The sequence below is a fragment of the Lampetra fluviatilis genome, chromosome 34 (assembly GCF_964198595.1).
Source record: "Lampetra fluviatilis chromosome 34, kcLamFluv1.1, whole genome shotgun sequence".
Lineage (NCBI taxonomy): Eukaryota > Metazoa > Chordata > Hyperoartia > Petromyzontiformes > Petromyzontidae > Lampetra > Lampetra fluviatilis.
The window spans coordinates 556,418-572,753 of NC_136308.1; the positions used below are offsets into that span (position 1 = coordinate 556,418).

A 16,336-nucleotide genomic window follows, 5' to 3' on the forward strand; every position below is an offset into this window, starting at 1 on the left:
CCTCCCCCGCTGCTGCCACCCTCCCCCCCACTGCTGCCACCCTCCCCGCTGCTGCCACCCTCCCCCCCACTGCTGCCACCCTCCCCCCCACTGCTGCCACCCTCCCCGCTGCTGCCACCCTCCCCCCCGCTGCTGCCACCCTCCCCCCCACTGCTGCCACCCTCCCCCCCACTGCTGCCACCCTCCCCGCTGCTGCCACCCTCCCCCCCACTGCTGCCACCCTCCCCCCCACTGCTGCCACCCTCCCCCGCTGCTGCCACCCTCCCCGCTGCCGCCACCCTCCCCACTGCTGTCACCCTCCCCCCCACTGCTGCCACCCTCCCCCCCACTGCTGCCACCCTCCCCCGCTGCTGCCACCCTCCCCCCCACTGCTGCCACCCTCCCCCCCACTGCTGCCACCCTCCCCCCCACTGCTGCCACCCTCCCCCGCTGCTGCCACCCTCCCCGCTGCCGCCACCCTCCCCACTGCCGCCACCCTCCCCCCCACTGCTGTCACCCTCCCCGCTGCTGCCGCCCCCCTCCCCGCTGCTGCCACCCACCCCACTGCTGCCACCCCCCCCACTGCTGCCACCCTCCCCCACACTGCTGCCACCCCCCCCACTGCTGCCACCCTCCCCGGCTGTGGAGCGCCCCAGGTGCCCAGCGTCGTCCGTGATCCGGAGACCAGGGCCGTGTTTGTAACCCGCCTCAAGACGCACCCGCACGTGTTACACTGCACTCATCCTCTCTCGCATTCGCTTCTCGACAGTAGCTCAGACACTCCTTGGTGTTTCCTTCCCTTGGCCAACGATTTTTATTTTATTCGTGATGCACAACGCCGGGAGTCCCTTGTGTGAAGGCGCTTTATACATTTTATTATTTATTATCCATCTGTGGGTCTTATCATATTTTGCCCTTTTTCTCGATAGTAAGTCCCGAATAGACGTAACTTTACACGAACATTTAATTTACACTGGAGTATTACGGTTATTGCGAACCCATGTTATCGACATGTGGACACAGACAGCAGCTAATGCATGAAGGCTTTCAACCTTGGTTGGAGAGCGTTAAAACCCAACATCTATTTACGACAACTGCACACATCGAGGTCTCCATTGCAGTCCAATCCAGCTGGGAGCGGCTGGGGCAGTGCACGATTCACAATCGGTGGCCTTCAGACTTAAGCCCTGGGGAGGATCCCAGCCAATCATCTCTCCTGGGTCACTAAAATTAGTATAATAAAATTTGTATGAGTATAATTTTTCATGTAATTTTTATGGGTATGTAACAATTCCACCACTGGCTTTTTGAACAATCAACAAAGATGAACGTGACTTTACCGAAAGAACCAAAAAGTATGGATTCTTGCAGTCACGAAAACTTAAAATCTAGAATGAACATCACCCATCAGAGTGATACTCTTTTGATTGTATTAAATATTGCAAAGGAAATCACAGACCTCAATGGGATCTCGCCTGTCTCAATGAATGCAATTTAATAAATCAATCTATTGCCTTCCCCCAATGATATGTGCACGAGTGCGGCTGGCATCTGTGCAAGGTAAAGCTCTGCCTGTCAACACAGAGCTCCCCGTCAGCTCGGGTTTGCCACTTTTTCCAAGGACCAAGCGCAGACATACAAAGCATTACACCAGACCTCAACAAAAATCCCTGCAAAATGTCAATGCTCAAGAGTGTCCCAGTCCAGCCCGGACAGGTGGCAAGAGCACCACGCTGCCCTTCCTGCTCCCTCAATGCACGGTGTTCAACATCATGGCGCTGGTGGCCTCGGTGGCACGGTGAACTCAGTCCCCCGCTCAAGATGACCTAGCTTCACCGTCGCCTTTACCGTCCCTGGTCTCAAGTAGAACACACAATACTAAAGTACGCGCGGCTACCCGAAGTCAATCAATCATTATTTAAACATTAACGCCTCACTGAGTCTCAAGACTTTCTTCAGGAGGGTCCAGCGAAGTTTTGTGGTTGGGGGTGACATTGTCACGTGTTCTCGGAGTAAAATTTTTGCAAAATTATAAAATGTAGGAAAAATTCCAACGTCACGGGGTATTCAACGACCGCTGCGAAGCAGACGGCGCGTATTTTGTGCGCTCGACAGCCGCAGTATTAACCGGGGTGGCCGTGGAGCGGAACCACAAACCTCTGCAACGAGCCGGCAAACGCCGCCACCGCCGCTGGGCCGCACCAACGGCGGCAAAAGTGATTGCTCCACGTCTTACAGGGGGGAGTTGTATAATCTGTAATACGTGTGTTGAGATGGCAGGGAGACATGTAGAGGCTTTGAAAAAAAATTGTTTTCGCAATAATTTCTCCCTATTATGTAAGTGGGGGACCTTTAAGTGGGTTATTTGCGGTCAAGGATATTTTTTCATAACATATATCCATCTTTTCCTTTGTACCCTGCACAATATAACCAGATAAGTGGGATTGAAGAGCCAAGTTCGTCCACGTGCTCAAATGGGCGCCGCGTAGTGAACCCGCTGCTGCAGATGTTTCACTCTTGTACAGCAGCAGGCAAGGGACTGTTCGCAGAGCCACTGTTGTCTTCTCACAAAGTGGTACTCGTTTTATTCACCCATGAGGGGTCATGGGTTACATTATCCCAGACATAGATTTGAACTTGTGATTGTGACTTCAGTGCTCTGTTTAATAAAACATTACTAAATGCATACCATGACTTTCACTACCCTAAAATACGGGAAATAGTTCATTAATAAACGCGTACATTTTCCCGTAATTTTTACAGACGTAAAACCCAAGCGAGGATAACAAAACCCATCCAGTGATACTCCCAAATCAGGACCAGCGAGGCTGTGCTGACTGAACATGCGCATCCGTGCTTACGTCTTGAATTCATGGCAGTGAACGAGAACGATCCCACCCAGATTTCGTCAACGTCTACGGTGGCTCCACAACCCCCGCAGGGTCTGCGTGGGATGCACGGGGGGGGGGGGGGGGGGTCGACGGTTTGACCCCAGAAAAAACCAAGAGATTCGAATGCTGAAGCTCCGCGTCCGCAATCGCGACTCGCACCACGATGATGGGAGGAGTAGCTATGAGCGTCGCCATTCCAAACTTGGTCGCGGTTTGAAATTTGGCAAAAGCGGATACAAATAACCAGCAAAAATTAATGTGAAAAAATATATATTCTGTTATGAACAGGGGCTTTGACGTTCCTATCGTAGACCTACACGTCCCTAACCAAGACGCGTCTTGTGCGCGCTGTTAGCGGGCAGCCATTCCTTGAGCTTCACCTCGGGCTGCCACCTGTCCCACCGCACACCAAACCAGGACATCTCTCTCTCCACCAGCCTAGGGCTGTCACTTGTTCCACCACACACCAAAACGGAACATCTCTCTCTCCACCAGCCTAGGGCTGTCACTTGTTCCACCACACACCAAAACGGGACATCTCTCTCTCTCCACCAGCCTAGGGCTGCCACCTGTCCCACCGCACACCAAACCAGGACATCTCTCTTCACTAGCCGAGGGCTGTCACAACTGTGCGGAAAACTCGACGTTCACCACGATAACAATTTCGGCGAGTTAACGTGCCGCACGGCATTCGCTCGCTCTCGTGCAGGGAGAGAGAGACTTGGGAGGCGGTACAAATTGGTTCCTGCCACCCGGACACAGATGCCAACTACAGGTTTTGTCCGGCCCAAACACCCACACAGGCGGCAACCCGAGGTTTAACCTCCTCACGGGACAATTAGGAATCTGGGCAGGATCGCTCGAGTTTTCCGACCGCCGAGGAGTCTGGGCTGCACGGCCAACTTGCTCGCGCAGCCCAGGCCCAAAGCGGCGGGGGTGGTAGTCGTGGCGAGCGGGGCGGATGTTCCGGGCGCTCCATTCACAGCGTGGGTCTCCACGTCTCCGCGGCTCTGTCGCCCGTCCCCTGCCGCGCCTCTGCCCTCCTGGCGGCGGCGGCGTCGTCGTCGTCGTCGTCTCCGCCCACGGTGGGCAGGCGAGGACTCAGCGCCGAGCGAGTCAGCCCCCAGAACTTGGCGGGCAACATGTCCTTGCGCGTCGCCGTGAACTTCCAGCCCATGTGGCTACCGCAGTCGCGGCACTGAGCGATCGTCCAGGCATACCTGCCGAGAGGACCATCATCACCAGCAGCAGCATCAGCATTAGCAGCAGCGTCATTATTTCTATCAGCAGCAGTATGACCCGTGATCCTTATCAAAACCATGACTCATAATCCTTAGGAACAGCAACATATATTAGCATAAAAACGCTTGGATTTACATCGAGATGCAGAATGAGGAACACAAGCAACAGAGACATTCGCAGGTTACATCGTGAAGGAAGGTGGGGGGGGGTGGACCACACACGTGGCTACAAGGGAAGGGGGCCGATGGTCAGGAGTGCTGACCGAGTTTGCAGCCAAGCGATGGAACCTGTCAGGGTACGCATACTGGAGAGATGGAACGATGAGATTCACTCCTGTGCCCATGGTGGGTGGATTGTTACATCGCACAACTGTGAGAAGTGGCGACGGCTTGAGGCCTTCATCTGGCATGATAAACACTGAGATGTTTATATTCTCGGGAGGCTGTTTAAGCTAAATTAATTGTGAAAACTTAATTTAATAATATAGGTTTGTTTGTGTCCATTAAATGAGTGCACTGAAGAAACCAGTTTAGCACCGTGTGGTTTAGACCTGGATTTGAACCCAGGTTTTCAGCGGTGCTGGCTCAGTGTGATACATACACAGGGTACGTCGCCATCAGGAGTCAGCAACCAAAATAACAAGATAATTATTTTTCAAATTCGGTAAAAACTAAAAATTTCAGGAGCCATAATGCAATGTGAATACGAGACGGCGGCGGTCCTTTGATAAATACACGTCAAGAAGCAACGAACGGTAGAAAAGAGTTTGAGAAAGAACAATACAACTACACGCACACGACGATCGTGGTCGTAGGGAGATGTTTATCGCACAAGTCTCATCACTCTAAACCAGCACGTGTCCACAATGACAATTTGGGAAAGTCCCCGATGGTCCCCAACATCTTGGGGAGTGACGATGCAGAATCTTCTGCTAGGTGCTGTCAAAGATGAGTTGAGCTTTAAACACGACATTTTTTAAAATTAATTACGTCACCAACATTTCAAGTGTGCAGCTCAAACTGTTGCCCAATTATAATTCTGTAATATCTGGAGACGCCCACTACACTCTACATTTTGAACCGGAACAATCACAAAATTAGCAGCTGCACTCAACAAAACATACCCCGCTTTTAAATTCACCGAATTCTCCACAACGTGTAATGAACGTCAGGGATTTTAATGCGTACTTAACCGAGAGCGGGTGAATGTCATGGATGATTGGTCATGCAAAGAATTAAAATCCTCCATCCCAAAGCACTCCCCATCTTTTGGCCATTATTCCAAAGGACCCCTGAGATTGCTGTTCAGTGGTGGTAACACAATTTTCACAAATTGAGCAATGCAAACCAATTTTTATTAAAAATTGCTTTCCCTTAAAGAGTGCAGAGCTGCATAAAACATTCCTGGGTTCTCACGCGCGTCGCATTTGTGACTTCTTGAGTCTTCCGAGTTTTGTACGACCGATCTCTTCCGCAGCTCCCTCCGGGAGAGACGCCAGGCACTGTGACGCACGCTCACCGCCGTCACGCGGGGCATGGAGGCGCTCACCACCCACGTGGTAACCCCGTAACTGCCTCTGGTCTGTGACATCACCGACCAAGGCTCATCTTCTACATCTAAACGAGTCGGACGCCCTTGTGTAGAGTTATTATTATGATGGTGAACGTGAATTCGGTCTGTGCCGGTGCCTCATGGATCTCCCTCGCTAACTATAGCTGGGTAACTGGCTACACGGGATTATCCGTGTAACAAATAAACATTGAAGTGAATGAATTTGATTTGCCATTCAAAAAACACATTTTTGTTATCCCAAAACATCCATTATTATCTTGTACATCCCTTTTTTAGCTTCACAGGCTGTTCGCACAATTACTGCTCGTGCCGAGATGCACTTATAAATATGTAAAAATGGACCAATAAATTTAGACTGCATGAACAAAGCAGCAAAACGCAACGGGGAGTCAGGCAAGGCATATTGCTTTCGCCAAGACTAGAAAATAATTTTAAAAAGCTGCAATGGGAAAATAATGATATACACAAACAGCATGAGCCAATTCACATTTGATGTTGACAGAAAATGTGAGAGAGCACTCGAGAGGAGGCCCAGTGCAGAGCAGGAGCAGCAAGATGCATTCACGTGTCGGTTGAGATGGATTTGCGGCATTGCAGAAGCGTGAGGGATGCTGACAGTATATGGGGAGGGCTTCATTCAGCAGTGGATAGACAATGGTTGATGATGATGATGATGTTAGAGAGGGTTGGTCAATCTCACAGATGTCATTCTGTGCTGTGAGATTTCTAAATCGGCTCGTGGATGGAAGTACAGCAAAATGGTCACCGACTGACCTGTTAATATGTTTTTACATTATTTCTCAAATCCACGCTCGGGCTGTATCCATGTGTAATGCGGGCGTAAGCGACCTTCCGGAGGTGACGTCACGGGGGGTGGAGTCATGTGACGTGGGGGTAAGGTTCGGGGCTTTAAGCGGGTAAACCGGAAGGGGAAGGTAGTCGGGGTGTGAGCGGAAAAGAGTGAGGCCACGCGGGCAAGTGTGGAGAGGGGGGGGCGCCGACGGCCATCGGGAGCCAACCCCGAAGATAAGAGGAAGCTGCGGAGTGGTGTGCAGCTGGGGAGGAGACAGCCAGGAGGGCTGCGTGTTAGAGGCAGCGGTGTGGCTGCCAGGAGGAGCTGCGGAGAGAGAGAGAGAGGGGGCTGCTTGTTAGAGGCAGCGGTGTGGCTGCCAGGAGGAGCTGCGGAGAGAGAGAGAGAGAGCAAGAAGCTGTGAGAGCTGCGGAGGGAGAAGAGCAGCAGAGAGTACAGCCAAGGGGGGCTGTGTGAGAGAAACAGCAGCGGAGCTGCTGTTGTGGATCGGGCCGACATTGGAGTCAGCACCGTGGAGAAGCTACGGAGTAAAGACAGCCGTGTGGGTGTACAGCACGAACCGAATAATAAAGGACACTGAGACAGACATCGTGGTCCAGTCGTATATTACACTGGTGTCGGAAGTGCAACGGCATGTCGAAACAAGTGAGGAAGAAAGTTAATCCGGCGCCTGCATCGGCTTCTTCGTCCGACGACGACGAACTCCCTCCAACCACGGATCCTGTTGGGGTGGTGGAGGAGAGCCAGGCTGAGGCGACCACGGGAACGGGTGTGGAGGATGTTGGCGCGGTGGCGGGTCCGTCGACATCATCAGACGCGGATCAACGATGGCAAGCGATGGCGGTACAACTGGAGGCACTTCAGGACGTCCTGGCGCATCTATGCCATCTCGTCGCGCCAGGGACGATGGATGATGCAAGTGGTGCTCCGCGGGCCGCCACGTTGCCTGTCCTGCCGCCGCCATTGCCCACGCGGCAAGAGGCCGCCATTTTGCGCGCTCCGTGGCGCCAAACCGCCATCTTGGCCACGCCGCGGGCCGACGCCATTTTGAATTTGCCATCACAACCACCACCATTGGAAGACGGCGGGAAGAGGAGTCGGAGTCGCCACCTTACAACAGTTAAAGAATTTTCCGTCGGTGGGGACTGGAGCGCGTTCGCCTGCCGCTTCTTGGCGGCGGTACGCACAGCAAGATGGACCGATGCGGAGGCTTTGGAGGTGTTGCCGACTCTCCTGGACGACGAATCTGTCCGATTCTTCCGTTCCATAGCGACCGATAAGAAGGCAACTTTATGTGGTGTTTTTCAAGAAATGGCCGATGCTTATGAGCCACCAGATGATGCGCATCGGCGATTCGCTCAACGACAACGAGCACCAGAGGAGTCGCCCGTGGCGTTCAGGGGTGCGGTGCTGGAGCTGGCCATGGCAGCTTATCCTGAGACGCCACAGGACCTGCTTGAGCCTCTCATATTAGGAAAGATGTTGGAGCTGTCTCGGGATCTAGGGATCCCCATGCCTGTGTGTGGGCATGAGAAGCTAACTTCCCGGATGGCTGCTAAGTGTCTCGATGCGCAATTCAACCTCCGTCGCTGGAAACAAGTGACGGCGTGGACGGGGGGGCCCGTCAAAGAAGGGGATGCGCTGGGGTGGAACCCTGCGCAGGCCGTCTATGTTCCGGATGACCGGGGCCCTCAACAACTGACGGCCGCCTCCGCTCCATGGACGGGACGCGGCGGGCCGAGACCGCGCGCGGTGCTACCAGAACGGGGCCGTCAGGAGGCGAGGCCTGCGCTTCGGCGCAACGAGGCCGAATGTTTCCGCTGCGGGCGTAGGGGCCACTACGCCAGAGACTGCTGGGCCCGCTTCCCGGCTCCGCCGCAGCAGGAGGCCTCGGCACCGGTCAAGTCGGCTAAAGATCCTCCGAAACAGGCATGTCGGCACGCACCAGACACTCGGCAAGGCTTTCCACCTCACCCACCACCTGTGTTGCGCGATCCTATTGTTGTTGTTAAAGAAAGGCCATCGACGGGGCCTTGTCATTCAGTTACGCAGTGGCGCAAATTGGCACGGAGAGTTGTCGCGGCCGCTACGGGTTCGTCCACTGTACCGGGGTCCATACAAGGTGTGGACGTGCGCATTTTGGTCGACTCGGGCGCGTCTGCGACTATTATATCGGATGTCATTTTCCATCTGTTGGGCATTCCGTCGCGGGCTGTGCGTCCGGTTTATGGGTCGTGCGTCGCTGCGAACGGGGGTAGCATGGGTATCGTGGGTCAGGTGGATGCTAAGATATCTATTGGGGATGTGTCGGCCTCGGGTGTTGTGTTGATATCGAGATCTTTGGCGGTTCCTTGTTTGTTAGGCACCGATTTTTTGGCTAAGATGCCCATTTTGATCAAAATCAATGAGAATTGTATTGAACTGCCGGGGGGCCGTCAAATCTCGTTTCTGCCGTCGCCCTGGGGGCGACCTGCTTCGGCCGTACAAGTGCAGGCGCTGTCCGTCGCATCTGTGGACATCCCACCTGGTACACAGATGCTTATACCCTTGCGGTATCGGAAGCCCCTGCCTGATCGGCTAGGAGCAGTAGGGGTCTTGTTGTCACCGTCCGCCACGATAACAACCGGGTTGGCGTTAGTGGGGGCACAGACCATCGTCCGGCCGGATCAATTACCGTTTTTACAGGTGCTTAATGCGGGGGGAGAAAACGTCCGTGTCCCGGCCGGTACGGTTGTGGCACATGCCACTACGGCGTTTGCGACCCATGATTGTCCACATAGCCGGGGAGTTGTTGCTGGGGTTTCCGAGCCAAGGAGTTCGGATGATCGTTGGGTTGCTCAATTATGTGACGAAAATTCTTCCCTGTCCATGGAGCAACGTGGTGCGCTGCGTAAATTGTTGTTGACATATTCCGACGTGTTCAGCTCCGATGATTTGGATTTGGGCCGCACTTCCTTGCTTTACCATCACATTGAGACGGGCGATGCTGCCCCTATTCGATTAAATTCGCATCGGATGAGTCCTGCGGAGCGAGAACACGTACGGGGGGCAGTGGAAGACATGTTGGCTGCGGACATTATATCGCCATCTAACAGCCCATGGGGCGCTCCAGTCGTCTTGGTTAAGAAGAAGGATGGCAAATTGCGATTTTGTGTTGATTTCCGCAAATTGAATAAGATATCGGTGGCAGATGCGTACCCCCTGCCGCGTATGGATGACTCCCTCGACGCATTGTCGGGGGCTAAGTTCTTTTCCACACTGGACCTCTCTTCGGGATTTTGGCAGCTTCCCCTTGACGAGTCCTCACGGGAGAAAACCGCATTCCGTACGCCGCAGGGGTTATTTCAATTCAACTGTCTCCCGATGGGATTGAATGCGGCCCCTGCTACATTTCAAAGATTGATGGAGCTCGTTTTGACGGGGTTGCAGTGGGAGACATGTCTTATATATTTGGACGATATCATTGTCTTCAGCCGCACATTCGATGAACATTTGACGCGGCTGGAGACAGTGTTCACGAGGATGCGTTCTGCCAAATTGAAATTCAAACCAAAGAAATGTCACCTACTGCAACGGTCCGTCCGCTATTTGGGGCACATTGTGAGCGCTGAGGGAGTGTCCACGGATCCGGAAAAGACGGCGTGCGTCCGGGATTGGCCGACTCCGGCCACCGTGGGGGATGTTCGGCGGTTTTTGGGATTTGCCTCGTATTACCGAAGATTCGTGCCGGGTTTTGCGACGATTGCGAGGCCTTTGCATCTCCTTACGGGTAAAGGACGGAAGTTTGTTTGGGGACAGCCGGAGGAGGCGGCCTTTCGGAGTCTGCGTGATCTATTGGCCACGGCCCCAACATTGGATTATCCCGATTTCGATCACCCATTCATTCTTGATACGGACGCGAGTGACACAGGTATTGGGGCGGTGTTATCACAGTCTAAAGGGGGTGTAGAGCGTGTCGTGGCGTATGGTAGCCGAGTCTTGTCTCCTGCGGAAACCCGCTACTGTGTCACTCGCAGAGAACTATTGGCGGTTGTTTTTTTCCTACGGCAATTTCGACCATACCTCTACGGTCGTTCTTTTATTGTGCGTACGGATCATGCGGCCTTGCAATATGCCCTTAAAATTGACCAGCCATCCGGACAGTTGGCACGTTGGTTGGACACGCTACAGGAATTTTCCTTCCAAATTCAACATCGGAAGGGAGTGCGCCATGCGAACGCTGACGCACTTTCCAGATTACCGCGGCGCGCCCCTTGTAAATGTGAGTCGGGGACGCATAGGTGTTCGCCGATTCCAAACCCCCCTCAGCCGCTCACGTTGGCCGTCGAGAAGTCGGACACTCCGATGGAACCGGGACCGGCTGACGGGGTTTTGAATCTGCCGCGGTCTGTCTGGATCCGGGAACAGATGATGGATGAGTCATTGGTGTCCTTGCGGAAGCGGTCTGCTAAGGACAAGAGGAGTCCGAGTACGGCTGTGGGGCCGCAAACCGCTCTCCGAGATGGTCTGCTTATGTGGCGGGAGGGGTTCCAGGAACGTTGGCGCCTGGTGGTACCAACGTCCTTGCGGTTCGAGTTGATTAGAACCCTCCATTGTGACACTCTCTTACATTTAGGGGTGCAGAAGACCTTGTTGACGTTGCAACGTCATTATTTTTGGCACGGCATGGCGACAGATGTCGTAGGGCACGTGCGCGCGTGCCCTGCGTGTGCACAACGTAAGCCGCCGAAACATCCTTACGTGCCGCCTCTCCAGTCGATTCAGGTGTCTCGAGTCAATGAATTGGTGGCACTGGACATATTGGGACCTTTTCCACCATCGGCGAGGGGTAATAAATATTTGCTGGTAGGGGTTGAGTACCTCTCCCGTTGGCCGATGGCCTGGCCGTTGCCCGATCAGTCGGCCGCGGCCATTACCGACGCCTTTTTGTTTGGGTATATTATGGATAAGGGGGCGCCTGAGAGACTCCTCACGGACCAGGGCAGGAATTTCTCTTCTAAATTATTGGCGGAAGTGTGCGCGGGCCTTGGGACTAAGAAAGTACGGACATCCCCATACCATCCGCAGACGGATGGTATGGTTGAACGGCTGAACAGGACATTGTCTGCCATGCTTTGCCATACCGTGAGTGAACAACAATCAGATTGGGATCTGCACATCCCCGGGGTGCTTTCGGCGTACAGGATGACGCCTCATGCGGCTACAGGATATTCGCCGTTTTACCTTATGTATGGTCGGGAAAACGTGCCGCCGGTGGATGTGCAATTGGGAACTGGGGTGAAGGGACCTCGGAAACCACTTCCTGAATATATTCAGGACATGGTTCGCCGAGTCACGGAGGCACGGGAGAATGCCCGCGTGGCTACGGCCAAAGCCCAGGCCCGGAACGAGCGATATGCGCGACGGTCTGAGGGGGAGTGCCCTTGGAAGGTTGGGGACCTAGCCTGGCTTCATTGTCCACAGGTACGTCCGGGGACCTCGCCGAAATTGCACAAACCCTGGCATGGTCCCGTACGCCTCATTGCGGTTCCCAACCCACAGACAGCACGCGTCCAGATTGGGTCTCGTCGCTGGGTTGTGCATACGTCGCGCTTGAAACCATATGTTACTCCCTTACATGATGCGTCATCCCCCAATGTTGCCTTGCCGGGGTCTGTTGCTGCTGACTCTCCCCTGCCTGCGTCCATTGATCTTGCTCGAGCGCCTGTCGTACCTGTTCCAGACAGGCCGGCCGTGACATTGCGGGGGACGAGGGGCCCTGCTCGGAGGACGCCTGCCAGGTCTGCGGGACCTTCGAGCCCTGCAGCCTTTCCGACCCAGCTGCGGGCACGGTCACAGGACAAGCCCAAGACTAACTCTTTAGAGACACGGGACGGCGGTGGACTTCCAGCTGCGACAGGGGGGTTACCCCCTGTCATTCCTCGACTTTCATCGCGTTCCCGTTCTGCGAGTGGGCCGCCGACCGTCCGGGACGGGCCGGCGACCCGCACACGTTCCAAATCGCTTACGTTTCGTTGATTGTTGCTGTCTTGTTATTTTTTTCTTACAGTTGTATTTATTGCATGCTTTTGTACGATCGTTGATGTTGATTGCGTTGTTGTTGTTCTTGCTGTTACATTATATGCTTAGTGTCCTTTAGGGGGGGAAGCTCGGTTCGCCGCATTACGATTTGCTATTGGTCAGCCGAGGTCGGCTGGGATTTTTCTACGGGGGAGGGTGGTGTAATGCGGGCGTAAGCGACCTTCCGGAGGTGACGTCACGGGGGGTGGAGTCATGTGACGTGGGGGTAAGGTTCGGGGCTTTAAGCGGGTAAACCGGAAGGGGAAGGTAGTCGGGGTGTGAGCGGAAAAGAGTGAGGCCACGTGGGCAAGTGTGGAGAGGGGGGGGCGCCGACGGCCATCGGGAGCCAACCCCGAAGATAAGAGGAAGCTGCGGAGTGGTGTGCAGCTGGGGAGGAGACAGCCAGGAGGGCTGCGTGTTAGAGGCAGCGGTGTGGCTGCCAGGAGGAGCTGCGGAGAGAGAGAGAGAGGGGGCTGCTTGTTAGAGGCAGCGGTGTGGCTGCCAGGAGGAGCTGCGGAGAGAGAGAGAGAGAGCAAGAAGCTGTGAGAGCTGCGGAGGGAGAAGAGCAGCAGAGAGTACAGCCAAGGGGGGCTGTGTGAGAGAAACAGCAGCGGAGCTGCTGTTGTGGATCGGGCCGACATTGGAGTCAGCACCGTGGAGAAGCTACGGAGTAAAGACAGCCGTGTGGGTGTACAGCACGAACCGAATAATAAAGGACACTGAGACAGACATCGTGGTCCAGTCGTATATTACACATGTACAAGACACTCACGAGAAACAGGAATGTGTTTAACATCCTAATGCGTGACCTCCCACGAAAACAGTCTGGAGACTCAGTGAAGATTTTCTGGAAAAGCAAAGTGTGCGAGGGGGGGTTGACGTGAATACGCCTGGTCGGGTGGCTCAGCGGTCGTGAGTTCAAATCCTGGTTGGTGGGGGTTGAGTAAGTACATTGTCCCACCAAGATCGATAAAATAAGTATCAGTCCGTGGGGAAGTCAACAGTGGTTGGCCTAAGGATAGTCACCCCCGCCATAGGAATGTGGAATTTACACCAGTGGCTCAGGGCTGTACGCAGGAGACGAACACCACCGCAATGTTAATTTGAGCAGGAAATCACTTTTGACCTTTTTTTGAGTCAAACTAAAAATAGCCAGCCTGGTTTTGCTTTTGTTTATCCGGAAAGTCTGTTGAGCGCACGCGAGGGCGTCATACCTCACTGTGCACTTTGCCCGAGATGCTCTGCCGATCAGTAGGGACGGCCGTGACATTTCTCCCACCCGCACGCGTTGTGTTAGAAATGTCACAACGGGTGCATGGCGGTACAGCGGGCGGTGGCCTCACGGTCAGCACGCTCGCAGTGACGTCTCTCTACTCAACCATGTTTTATTCTAGCAGGTAAGGCCCGCTGAGCTTCGTAGTTATGTTTCAGAAGCGACCTGGCTATCACAAATGATAGCCTAATTAAGTGGATTATCGCGTGGAAATGTATAGCAGCCAAATACTCTCCTAGTTACATGCAAGAGACGGTTCCCGTCCCTCTATCGCGGCGGTCGTCTAACGGCATCTCCAGAGTCGCGTGCAGCTCTTTAATCCACCACACGCGGCTCTATCCAAGGGGCATAATGTAGAACATACCGTCACAGTAGCAAAGCATAATGAATGTCTCCCGTGCTGTGCCTGAGAACTCGTATATTTACGCTTATATATACACTAAGCTCTTTGCAGAAGTCACGGCTACTTTTTGGGTCTGTTATAGGTTGGCCAACCCTGCTCTACAGCGACAACTACCAATCCGTGTCCTCGTGTGAAAACTGTTGCATCGTAAACAAAAAGTTACACGAAAAGTATGTTTCAAAAGGTAATAGTGAAAAAGGTAAAGGTGCAGCCCTGCAACTTCTTACTCACGGCACTGCCGGCAGAATGGCCTCCACTAGCGGAAGCACTAGAGGCCCTCTACAGGATAAACTTGACCTACTCTTCCACGCTGGCCAGACGTCTGGGAATAAGGTGGGAGTCACCCATACTTTACCCCATCACGCGCGACCTGCCGATCGACCAACTGCGGTGAACCCATTTAAACTTCTGGGTGGACAGAAGCGGGGCGGGATTTAGAATACCGACGCCGTTGTTTTGACCGTCGCCACGGGAACGAACCGGCGCCACGGGATCGAACCGGCGGACCTCTGGATCGCAAGTCCAGAGCGCTTTCCGTTACTCGCCACCGCGGCAGGGTCTGCTGTGTTTAGAATTCGGCGGGTATTGCTGGGACTCGAGACGTCCAAAGCAAAGCCACCCAATGAGTCGCAGCTGCTTTGTGTTTTCTATGCGAAAGAAACCATCATGTGGAATTGACCAAGGAAGAAATGCTCACAGACACGCGGATACACACACACACACAAAAATGCCCACGCACGTGGCTATTTAATAACAATAAGAGCATCTCTTGATGCAATTGAGCATACATATATTAATATTAAACCGCTATGGTAAATGGCTTTAGCTAAGGATTTATTTTGCAGCCTTCATTAAATTATGTAATACCCAAAGCACAATTGACATTACATTTGCTTAGGGATTATATATTTATTATTGCACTTATTAAAATAATCGTGTTCCTAAATTATGAACATCTTTTAACTTAAAAGCATGTGCATGAATAACATCTTAATTTATGACAATTATAGTACTGCTCACGTTTATGTGTTCAGTCACTGACATTTTAAGTAAAAACTTATTTAATCACCAAACGTAATTATAGTTTCATATAATTTTGTATGAAAGACTTTTGCAGCATTGCACCATTCACACGGCGAATAGTCCGCAGTGTGACGGCGGTCGCCACAGTCACACCGTGGGGGGTCATAAAACTCCACGCTGCCCGCACCGCCAATTCGCGGGCAATATCACGGACATCCACAAAGCCTCCTCAGCTGTGGCAGACCACTGTTACAATTCAGTGGGCTCACAGGACATTGACTTCTCCAAGACAGAGGTTCTCTGCAAGCCATCTGGCTACCATGAGAGATTCGTTCATGAGGCTATCCACATATACAAACACAGAGACACTTTCAACCAAGAAGATGGATTCTGGCTTAGCAATCATTGGAAGGATTTGATCAACCATTTCGGGTCTTAATTTATTGTGTTCACGCTTACGGTGACTTTCAGACCGCATTCCATTCTCTTTCTCTCCCCCCCTCCTCCGTTCCATGCATAGATGGACTCATCCGTCTGAACAACCGCCAGTTGCTGTCCGTGGTGCTGACGTTAAGAAAAAAACGCCACTTTTTCAAATTTTCTTGCTGTGGTTTTCAGACCTGATGATGATTTTTTTATGTTGCATTCGAAACGTTGTGAGAATTTAATTGTTTTATTTTTATTATTTTATTATTCTCTTCTACGTGACTTTACCGAAAAATACAAGAATATGAAAACCTGCTCATCGTACCCAGAAGCAGTCAAAATCTCAACAGCGGACACAAACCTACTTGCTGTACTGCCTTCTACAGGCCCTTCCTTGCCCCGCATGTGGGAGTGCTGTGCTAAACTCATCACTGTGCGATCCACCGACTCTGTCTCGATGTTGGTATCCCCACCACACCCAGGCGGCGTTTTCATGCACAAAGAGCCCCAACCGGGTGAGACTGTGGCGGAGGGCTCGGCTCACGGTTGAAAGGTTGCAAGTTTAAATCCCGGTGAGGGCTCACTCGGCACATCATCCCTCACATGACAGCCAAACCAATGTTATTTTCATTACGGGAGCTTTAATTTTAGGAAAA

At 53.0% G+C, this 16,336-nt stretch overlaps 1 protein-coding gene across 2 annotated transcripts in view; it reads right to left on the reverse strand.

Moving 5' to 3' along the window:
• Window positions 1–772: 772 nt before the first annotated feature.
• Window positions 773–16,336, reverse strand: part of CRBN (cereblon) — a 39,352-nt gene continuing 23,788 nt past the window's right edge. The window contains exons 11-12 of one of the 2 annotated variants that reach the window (XR_013639568.1): window positions 3,440–4,090; window positions 773–3,263 (exon numbers count right to left, since the gene is read on the reverse strand). Coding sequence is in view for 1 of the 2 variants with exons in the window: in XM_078872271.1 (XP_078728397.1) it covers window positions 3,850–4,090 (241 nt within the window). In the remaining variant the exon portion in view is untranslated. Of the gene's footprint in view, window positions 4,091–16,336 lie in introns of both variants that reach the window. The other variant, XM_078872271.1, reaches the window with a different exon arrangement.